The following is an 11746-nucleotide window of genomic DNA, read 5'->3' as shown; positions in this document are numbered from 1 at the left end:
GATAACTGGGGATTTCACGATCAGGATGAACCACCCCCCTTAATTGGTACTGCTTTAATTGCCTAAGGGTTGCTTCTTATGGTTGTTTCTTATATGTTTTTTTTATGAATAGATGTTAATTTCAGCTTTGACCATGTGAACTTTCACGGGGTGATGTTGTATCCCTGATCCGTTTTTGTGAATTGTAACTTAATATATTGTTTATTAATAAAAAAAGAGTATTCATCAGGAAAAAAATAAAATTAGGAAGACACAAAAATTGTTACATCATTATTAAACATTCCAGTCCAATCTGAATTAGCTAATCATTTGGGTCTCTCAAGGATGTTAGGCCAAATTAAAAATCATCCACACACATCTTTCTCAGACAATATTACCTCTACCTACACAGGCGGTGTTTCAGTTTTAGTTATAGTTCTTCTCATTATAGATATTACAATAATAGTCAGACATTCATTACAGTCAAACTATTTAAGTTGAGCTTGAAAGAATATCTAGAATGAATGTGATATCCTCGTGGCAAATTCTATTCCACCAACGCCAACTAAATTATTTCATATTTTTCTGGTTTGTATGTCAAATTAGCTGGTACATCCCATTCAAGAATAGTTGGGTTAGGTACATTATATAGTGCATACAATACTTTGAACGTGCATATTCATTGCTTCTCTGCAAATTCTTTAAGAAGAATAATAGCTGTTTTGCAGATTTTGGGCGCAGTAGTTGCAGGAATTTAGGTTTTTCTTCGCAGCTGGCTGTGTTCTAGGTGGGCACACTTAAATAATTTATTTAAATTAATATTTTAATAAATTTAAAAAAGAATTAATCAATTTTGATTATTTAACATTTTTAAATCATTAATCGATTCTTTAATCAATTCTGAACAAATCATTTACACAGCTTAAAGTTTTGAATTGCTTGTAATTGGTAAAACACTAAAATTTATTAGGAATACTAGACACAAAATTTCAGATTTATGCAGACAAAAGGAAGACTAAATACTTAACTGGCTCATTATTGTCAAACTATAGATTTATCCATCTGTATTGGATTTTATTTGGGAGAAAATCTAGCAATTTTGTTTCTAATAGTAGAGGACACAGTATTGTTTTCAAACTCCCTTTATATATTTTCTATAGATACTACCTTGTGATAGTAATTGTTGAATATTTTGATAGTACCTGCACTTCTGATTCAATGTGAAATATTTTAAATACTATCATATCAATAATTGTAACTTTAAAACTGTCATTACTATGTAACTATCCAAAATGTGTTTCTTAAAATCTTACATCTTTTTAGTTATTTTTTTAAACATAAAAAAATATTAATCTGATTTCATATTTGATAATATGACTCCTAATTATAAATTAAGAATTCACCAATACTTTCTACCTACTAATTGACTTGACTACATCATATAATGTGAATTCATATTTGATAATATACCTACTAATTGACTTGACTACATCATATAATGAAAGACAAGGCTTCATATATATGCATATTCTTTTATTGTCTTCAAAATTTCAAGAACCATAATGACTAGATTATAAAATCCATACTAGATTAGTGAAACAAATCAAATCACGTCCACAACAATTTCTCAGAAAATGTCACCTTTACCTACACAGACCCTTGTTTTTCAAAGTTTATGGTTCCTATCACAATTTTGGTCGAATAGGAAACAGATAGCAAAAGATAGGTAGCGAAAATCAGGATGATCTTGACGAATGTGGAGATGGTTTTCAATGAATGGGTCCTCGCTCTTTTGTGAGCTCCGGTGGCAAACTCTGGGCCATTAAAATTTCCACCTTCTATATTATTAGTTGGTTTAGCTACACTATATAATGCAATGCAACACTTTGTATTTGCATATTAATTGCTTCTCTGCAAAACTTAAAGAACTACAATGGCTATTTTGGAGATTTTGGTAGCAGTAGTTGGAGGAATATTGGGATGTTTATGGTTGGCTATGTGGTGGGCAGGCCAGTTAAACAGGCCTAAACGTGCTCCCCCTGGAAGCTTTGGATTGCCTCTTATTGGTGAAACACACCAATTTGTTAGGGATAGCAGATCCAAAACACCCCATGTTTATGCTGAGAAAAGAAAGACCAAGTATGTTACTCATCCTTAGCTGATTTTGGGTTTATGTAGATATAACATTTTTTAATTTCTAAATTCAACATATTGTAAAAAAAATAAAAATAGATTGTGTTGAAGTTTTTATTATTATTATTTATATTTATATTTTGTGATCTATTATCAGAATGATATAAAGGAGTTAACCAGATCACATGTATAATCTAAAATATTGATTAAAAAACTCCAAATTAATACACTAAAAACATTTACTATAATTTCTATGTAGAAACTGATATCATCAATACAAGCTGAACATTTCTATAATTTTTTTCATAGAAATGGGTGTCACTTTATATATATAAGCTTATAAGAAAGTCTATTTTAGTATGGGTTTTGAATATAATTGTATATAATTTGTTTTATCAAGTATAATCTATCATAAAAATGAAAATAGAATTTAAGAAAGAGTAAGATTGTGATGATGATTTATGATTCAAAATGTATTAATACTTCTAGAGTCTGTTTGGCAGCAGGAATATGAGTGGAATAGGCATATGTCAATTTTTAAAATTTCAAATTCTTCGTTTGGGTGCACCAAATCAGAATTGTGAATAGGAATATGTATTTCAATTTTGGGTAAAAAATGAGGATTTGCAATTCTACCTAAATAGGTGGAATTAGAATATGCCATCAAATTCTGACTGAACCAAACAAAGATAGGAATACATATTCTTAATTTCTATTCTAGAATAACAATTGCAAAATATATATTCCTATTCCCATGTTCTTATTCTTATAGTCTTAGTATGTGATATTTAAGCCGTCCATTACTAAACATTTATATTTAAATGGATTGTTGCAGATATGGACAGCCAGTTTTTACTACACATCACATGGGGTACCCCACGGTGATGTCCATAGATCCAGAAGTGAACAAATTCATATTGCAGAATGAAGGCAAATATTTTGTGAGCAACTATCCGAGGTCATTGCGAGATCTGTTTGGGGAAGGAGCCATTGTCAGCTGTAAAGGGCAGCTGCACAAGAGGATTCATAATGTGGTTTTGAGCTTCATTAACACTACAAAGCTTAAGGAGTTTGTCATGGCCGATGTTGAGCATGTTATCAAGACAACCCTCAGCAAATGGGAGGGGCAAATTGTGTATGTTGAGAACGAGTGCAAAACGGTCAGATTTTGGGTTTTAGATTTTATTTATATTCAATAATGAGAGATTTTTACAATTCTTAATATTAAGATGTAGTTATTTTTAAATTTAATCGTGTACAAGATTTTTGTATCAATATATATATATTTTTGTATATTCTATAATCTATTATCAACATCATAGATTGTGATGTATGATATGAAATATTGATGTAAAAATCTGAGTAAATGTTAATCTTTAGACTAAAAGTGTTAATTAATCAAAATTCACTTACTTTTTTCAAAATTCGATCCACAATTTAATCTAAAAGCAATATTTTAAAACTTTTTCATGAACAGTCATCGTAAGCTTTCTAATTAGACTTGATTTCTGACATTTAAAGCTTAATTTGTTTCCCATTCTAAGAGATTTCTGTGCTGACCAATTTTATGTCTACTTTACAATCACATGCTCCAAAATTAATAAGATTTGTATTTGTGATAACTTATTGCAGATGGCCTTCAACATCATTGCAAAATATCTACTTGGGATTAAGCCAGGGGAAGAGACCAGTACATATCTAATGATGGAGTATCGAAAATTCATTGAGGGGATCATTTCCATACCAATCAAAATCCCTGGAACTTCCTATTATAGATCATTGAAAGTAAGAAGATGGTCTCATTTTCAAGTCTAGTGTAATGTATATTGAAATATATCATCAATAATTTAGTTGTTTGATGGTTTGCAGTGCAAGGAGAATTGTGTGAAAGTTATGAAAAGGATCGTTGAGGAAAAAAGAAGAAAACCAAACTCGGAACAGATATTAGATATTCTCGATGCCTTTTTGGCTGATGGTGATCAAAATGGAGAAAAGATTCCAGACCCCATCATCTACAACAATATAATGAATCTGTTTGGAGCAGGAGAGAGACCTTCTCCCTCAATCATGATGTGTGCTGTCAAATATATATATGAATGTCCAAAAGCTTTGGATCAATTAAGGGTAATTGGTATCCTACCTACTTTTCATATTTCATTTAATGTTTTCACTAAAAATATCTTAGAACAAGATATGAATTTTATTGTAGAAATAGAATTTCATTTTGCATAATATTTGAAATAGATGACAAGTCAAAAATATTTTTAATATGCTTAAAAAAATTAAGAATAATCTTTTTTGAGTGACTTTTATGATATTAAATTAAATTTTGATTGAAAATAAAATAAAATAGTGTATTATCTTAATAAATTTATTTATATTGTAATAGTCTCTCTTTCTATATGTATTTGTCTTTATGAATAGAGAATCAGATTGAATATAAAAGAGTACTTTAGAACTTTTAATTTTTAATTTTTATTTCTGATTATTTTTACAATATGCAATATCTTATTATCTTATTGAGTAATTTTTAAATATAATTATTAATAAAAAATGATTTATTGTCACTTAATCATATTTATATCAAATAATTAAGAACTGTCTTAAATATTTTAAACTAAACTTTGGTAAATTTAATTTATACATTTTATCTACTTTTATTTTAATGTTATTATATTTAAATAGATAGTGTATAGATGAATATTAATATTATATTACTAAAAATGTAGGAAGAACATTGTGCCATCAAAAGAATGAAAGAGCAAGGAGAACCTTTGACATGGAATGATTATACTAATCATATGACCTTTACTCACCAGGTAAATTTGGTTTTATATGTAATGATTTTATATTCATAATTTTTTTTTTTTTTACGAATTAATATAGAGATGATGGTAAAGACATTTGAAAGTACCTAAATTTTTTTATAAAAGTTTACAAATGATATTCATTCTACTATGCACTACAAAAATCTAGGCGAAAAGTTTTGAAAATTTTGAAAAATAGAGAAGACTCATTTTCGTATCTTTTCTAATATGTCTATATTATAAAAAATAATAATTACTCTTATTTATAAAGTCTGAAGAAATTAAAGAACATTAATAGATAAAGATCATTGAATATTCAACTTCTTTCATTTAGATATTCAAATTCATATATATATAAACGAATGCATGGAAACATATATAGTAGATGTTGATGCGAGAGTAAAAGTGTACATTGGGATTAATATTGTACACAGGTTATTAATGAGACGTTACGCCTTGTAAATCCTGTATCTGGTGTGAATAGAGTGGTTGTACAGGAAGTGGAGTTTAATGGTGAGTGACTATTTGCACACAATTGTTTCTTCATGTGAATTGTTTAAAGAACTTTCTAAGTGTTTATGATCTTTGGCGTACAAATTTACTAGTTAGAAAACTATGTTAAATTTTATATAATTATTTCTTCATCTGGACAAATATGAACTAAAAGAGTTCAAATGTTTTGACAGGATACTTTTTCCCCAAAGGGTGGCTTGCATTTCCCTTCTTTAGAAATGTGCATCTTGATGAGTCTGTTTATCCAGACCCTCTCACATTCAATCCTTGGCGTTGGGAAGTATGTTAATTCTTCATACCCATATTCAATAGAAAATATACTGGAATTAACTAATCTAATTCATGTCTTTAAAGTTAGATTACTCAATAAACTTTATATGTTAATTAATCTATACTGAAATTGACTGTTTTTCTGGCAGAAAAAGATACCAAGCATGTATTATACACCTTTTGGAGGGGGGCCTAGAATATGTGCAGGCCAAGAATTGGCAAAACTTGAAGTCGCTATTTTTCTTCACTATTTAGTAACCCAGTTCACGTACAAATCAAACCCATTCCTTCATATTTCTGATTATACATATATTACTTTTTTCAAAATTGGGATAATTATTATGGTATTAGTATTCAAAGTAATAGTCATGAGATTTATTCTTAGTTTTTCTTATGTGCAGATGGATTCACCATGATGATGAGATAATCAATTTCCCTCATATAAGTTTTAAGAATAAGTTGCCCATAACTGTAAAAGCTCTTCAATGCTGAGAAACTCTACAAGTGGCCTGTAGCATTGTAACTTATACAAAGGCTGTGTTTATGTTCTAAGTAGATATATATGAAACACATTAAAAGTTAGGAAGTTAAGTGCTAAAGAAATAAATGTTAAACAGTTATTTTTAACTGAAAACAAATCACCCTATCTCTTATATACAGGCTCTTGTATAATTACCCTTTGAAAAAAAAATTGTAATCGTCATGAAAATAATCAAATAATGGGTTCAGTTCCTCATATATATCTGGTTCTTGGAGTTTTCAAATTGCTTTCTTGACTATCTTTTGTATTTGTTTAATTTTTAGATTTACTAGTTGTTATTAGTACTTTCTGGTAGGCCAAGTACTATTGCGCCTTTTTTTTGGATTACTCATGTTACTAGTTATTAAATGAGTTACTATTATACCAATTAAAACTTTAATTATTAGTTGTGTCCTATTCCATTCATTTTTTATTAATTAGTGATATTGTGAAAAAAAATTTATTCCACTTATATAATTTAATTACAACTAAATTTACATATAAAATTATAACTAATACTATTGAAGGCAAGTACTTAGGTGGCACTTGTTCTGTTATAAATCATTGTGATTTGGTGGTTGATATCTATTGAATAGGTTTTGGAGCTATTTAAAATGTTATACTTTTAAAGTATTATATAAGGTAATGATTCTAACATAATTTTGATAATGCTTGTTAATAAAATTTACAAAGATTTGGAGTAATGAATATTTTTCAATTTTTTTTTATTTTTAAAAAATAATATTTTTATTAGTAAGATAATATGATCTTTCAATATAAAAATAAATATAAAATATATTAGAAATAGATAACAAAACATTTACTTTAAATTTTTTAATATTTTTTAACTTAAATTTCTAATATCTTTTTCTATAAAAGAAAATTAAAATTAAGTGTCTTGTAGACATTTTAAATGGGTGACAACAACAACATCAACACTTATTTTTTTAAGGCTCATAATTTTCATGGTCCATAATCTTAGTTTTTGCACTTCTAGATTAAACTATTGCGTGAGATACTTTTGACTATTGAGATCATACATAATCCTCTTAGTCATTTCTCTCATCTAAATATTGATAAAAAAAGTATCTCACATAATTTAAGTCATAAGTATAGAAATTAATCATTTTAACAAAATATTTTTTTAGGAATGTTACATATATAGTTATTTTAAAAAAATATTTCAAATACTTTTAAAGTAAAATAAATTATAAATCTAAAAATAATAACTAGACCAAGTTCATAAATTAATTCAACAAGATTTATTTAATATTTATTTATTATTTAATATTTATATTGCAATTTTTTTAAAAAAAATGTAATGACATGTTAAGTATATAAAAAAATAGGAGAAAATTTTGAATGTAAAAAGACTGTTCAAAATTATCAATCTTTCATTTTTTAAAAATTCATTTATAAAAGATCAAATATTATTGAGTACTTATGATTCACAATTGTATGTGTGAAATTGATTAAAAAATAATCATGCAATAAAAATTATGCTATTGGAGATTTAATTTTCTAATAGTAGGGTCTTGGTGACACTTGTATCTACAAATTTGAGATCCTAAAGATCTAAACTATCACCAAAATGCATTTGAACTAGATACAAAGGGTAGATATTGCTAAACTTACCCTATACCCAAGTATAGATTGCCAAATTTGTATTTTACCCTATTATAGACTACCAAACTTGCCCTATACCTTGAGTTTTGGTTTTAAAACTTGTATGGATGCTTCATCTACTCCCAATCTTCTCTAAACTTTCCCAAGAATTGTATAGCATACACAAAAAAATGGGAAAGAAGGTTGGCTATAGGGTTTTTCCTCAGTGAAACCCATCTTTAGGAATCAACCTTAAAAAAAAAATGAAATCACATAAGGAAGCATGAAATAGAAACTAGATTTGAATTGTGAATTATTGCATGACTTGATGGTGCAATGGCTCTTTGGATGTAACCACAAATGTTAATGTAATAGCTTTAAACTCTGTAAAAACTCAAAAGTAAATCATGAAAGGTAAGCCATAGGTGATGCATGTTGTAGTTATACTATAATGCTTGGTGAAGAAGAAGAAGAAGAAGAAGAAAAATATTTCCTTGAAGACTTCAATAATTTGATACTTGAAGACCTTGAGAACACTCAAATTCTTTATAAAACTTGATTGAAAAGTTTTAGATCATGAATGTCAACCAAAATGAGGATAGATAGGATGTTTATATACTTAATCCATCATTTCAGGGGCTAACACTTAGGTGAGACAACTATAAATCATAATCCTCATATGAATAATTGAGTTAGGAACCCAATTCAAATTTGGATACAAAAGTTAGGGCACATATCACCAAAAAAATATTGTACCCAAGTAAATATCACCAAAGTCATCTTATACCCACCAATTATGACCCAAGTGTTGATTTTGGGTCCAAGAAAGTCAGAGGGCATGGAATTTGATCTAACAACTTATTTTTGGGTTTAGAGAGAAAATACATGTCATAAATGGTAAGATAGGGTCCAATAAATGAAAGGAATTATTTGATTGAAGGTGAAATAGAGAAGCACACTTATAAATAAGGGTAACCTTGAGTTTTTAAAGAAATTAAATCAATATAGGACTTAAATAATAATTTTAAGGTCCAATAAGTGTTAAAAGAGCATGAAATCAATGTGGGAACCCATAATGTATATTAAAATGGGGCTAAAATTAATACCAAATAAGTGTTCTTACTTTTTCAAATGATATATGTAGTCCCCACTTTATTGGAAGCATGAGTCCACCTCATGCACACAATAAAGTAGAAGAAGAAAAGAGAAAGAGGTAAAGATTTTGGGAAAACTAAAAGGAGATTAAATATCACTAAGCTGAAGGAAAAAAGCTCCCAAACCAAGAATATTAACTATTACATTCATTTTCAAGGATACATAAAAGAACAACAAAATCCTAAAGCTTACTACGATTCCAAGTCAACTAGCTGAAGAGACCTCACTCAAAAAAAAATCTCAATCTTAAGCATCATGTTGAAAAAGCTATAGGAAAAGCTCAAGTGGTTACTTGAGAAAAGAAAGAGCACAAATAAAAGATAAGAAAATACTCAATGATTTATCCCACTAGCATAGCTATAAGAGTATGAAAAGAAGAGAGAGGGACCATGAATCCAAAAGTCTAGTAAGAGCTCTATGTTATCCAAAATTATTTTGTATGAGAGGAGCAGGAGGATGAGAATGAAAGAATGTAGAATTTTCTTATGCTAGTTCCATTCATCCCAAAGAAATAGTGAAGGAGAGTTGATGGTGTTGGTTCCAAAAATTATAGTTTTTCTAAACCCTAAGGATATGCCTAGTTCTATTATTAGGTTCAACATTTGACTTTGGCCTATGAATAATATTAATTTAAAACACAAATTCTCCTAAACTCATGACTCTATTAGACCAAGGTGAGTATATCTGATCACCAATTATATATTTAAACTTGACTATTATTTATACGAAAAATTATAACTTCCATCTTGTAGGTCCTGCTTCTAGCTGCAGTCAACTTGGAATACAACTAATCTTCTATTCCTATCTTTACTTTTAATTTCATTATCTCCTACTCTTAGTCCTCCTACCTTTATTTGTTTTGAACCTACTTCTTCTCTACTTCTAACTTCAATATGTGGTCCTAGTTCTTCTTCTTTATCTAAATCTTTCACTGCTACTTCTACCTTCACTCCTAGTTATTTGTTTGATAAATTTGAATATTTATAATTTAAGATCAATGTCTTCTCCTCCTTTGGGTAATAGATTCACCTCATTTTTAGATGCTAGTGTATAACTCTATAGGAATTTTTCTAAATCGCGATAACTTGTATAAATCTACCAAATATCTAATTCTTCATATAAGATAGTATTATATAGTGTAAGATCTCTCCTCTCATGCATTTGATTAAAAATAAACCCTTCATATATGTCTCCCAGGAGAACATAATGGGTTAGAAGAGTGAGATATAATTTTTAATTGAGTACATTTCTATAGTTTCTTACTAGATTTGATAAGAATCATACACACACCATATATCTTTCTCTTTGCGGTGATCTAATGATTATGCATTTTAAGAATAATGGCTAAAAGGGGTTAGAGGATTCTTAATTTCCTTATTTCAATTGGTTTTTTTTCCTCTTTCTAGTGTTTGGTAAGCCCCCCCTCCCAAATAGAAAAACAAATAAAATTGTTATTTTACTTCACTTACTTTCATGATAGACCTCCTATTAGGTGCATTATGGATTTAGTCTCTAATTGACTAGGTCTTGATATTATTGTTATGATAATTCTTGTACTTATGAAGTAGATGTTATGAGACATTATTTCATGTATTATGGTTTGTTAGTTTATATGGTAAATATTATGATGATACAATAGGAGTATTGAATTTCATTGAGTTGTTCATACTAAATTATATTTTGGGAGGATATTAGAGACTAACTTGACATTATGTGACTAAATTAATTTCTCCTTATACTCATCTCTATAGTGATTCATGAGGAATTATTTCATGAAATTTTGATTTGGTATATATGGTGATGAGATAAGAATCATTGTGAGTGAATTTAACTCAAATGAGATATGCTTAAATGATGACCTCCTCCTATTAATATGTACACATTATGAATACTTAGCTTAAGTGTTTAATTTGGTGATGTAATTGAATAACTATCTTTACAAAAAATTATTAGAAGATAAAAATTGAAGCTGTATTATATAATGAGAAGTGATCATGATGGAAATTGGATGTTAAATGGTTAAAAGTCAATTATAAGTACATGAAATTTCATGAGGGAGTTTCTTTAGGAAGGTGTTAATTTATTCCATCATGCGAGTTATGAATTGATAATGTAGAAATGGAAACGAAATGCTGAATTTCCAAAATGATGTGTATTTTCATACAATATAATATGCATATAGTTTCTCAAGCATGAAAGAATCACTAGGAAATTATAGACAAGTTGCATATTAGGATGAGAAGTGCTCAAGGTTAGAAATGGCTTATTTTGTAGGTAGTGGTAAGAGGATATTATGTTGAGAGTGGTTAAATTACTATATCAATTATTCATGGATTTAGAATGCATTGATAGGGAATTAAAGCATAAGGTGTGATGTTGTTTATGTTATGGATGTTATTGAATCTATGCCAACATATTTATACATATGATTTTGATTAGTTAACTAAAGTGATTTTTATGGTTATGTGCCTTATCTTACTATTAACTCATTGTATGAGGCTAATTGGATTATCTCATTATTACATTATATTTAATTGATTTGGCTAGGGTAAAAGCACAAACCTGTGTCACCTTTTATAAAGAAACGTGATATCAGAATGTGACAGTTCATCATTAATGACAAAAAAAATGGTATTTGTGTTTAAAATATGAAGATGATGTAAATTGATGAAATGTGTAGAATTGGATGAATTGTATGCCTATAATTTTTATAATTTTTTTGAGTAAGAATTTATTCATTTTATTTTATTTTGAAGTCCCTTTT

The 11746-nt window shown here is 28.3% G+C and overlaps 1 protein-coding gene across 1 annotated transcript; it reads left to right on the top strand.

Moving 5' to 3' along the window:
* The first annotated feature begins 1854 nt into the window (after positions 1–1854).
* On the top strand, positions 1855–6440 carry LOC149550559 (cytochrome P450 90D2-like). The gene is made up of 9 exons (XM_089795116.1): positions 1855–2118; positions 2948–3272; positions 3745–3897; positions 3982–4236; positions 4842–4931; positions 5354–5432; positions 5606–5712; positions 5852–5970; positions 6104–6440. The coding sequence occupies exons 1-9, from the start codon at positions 1913–1915 to the stop codon at positions 6192–6194; spliced, it is 1425 nt and encodes a 474-aa protein (XP_089651242.1). The 5' UTR covers positions 1855–1912; the 3' UTR covers positions 6195–6440.
* The last annotated feature ends 5306 nt before the right edge of the window (positions 6441–11746 follow it).

The sequence above is a fragment of the Cupressus sempervirens genome, chromosome 7, assembly GCF_028749045.1.
Source record: "Cupressus sempervirens isolate cs-2001-9-10 chromosome 7, ASM2874904v1, whole genome shotgun sequence".
NCBI classification, from domain to species: domain Eukaryota; kingdom Viridiplantae; phylum Streptophyta; class Pinopsida; order Cupressales; family Cupressaceae; genus Cupressus; species Cupressus sempervirens.
Note: the sequence above shows the minus strand (reverse complement) of the source record. Positions and strands in the feature narration are given on the sequence as shown.

Coding starts and splice junctions, on each gene's coding strand:
- LOC149550559 (XM_089795116.1), top strand. CDS start 1,913: ATGGCTATTTTGGAGATTTTGGTAGCAGTAGTTGGAGGAATATTGGGA. Junction 4,237..4,841: donor AAGCTTTGGATCAATTAAGG/GTAATTGGTATC, acceptor CTAAAAATGTAG/GAAGAACATTGTGCCATCAA. Junction 5,433..5,605: donor ACAGGAAGTGGAGTTTAATG/GTGAGTGACTAT, acceptor ATGTTTTGACAG/GATACTTTTTCCCCAAAGGG.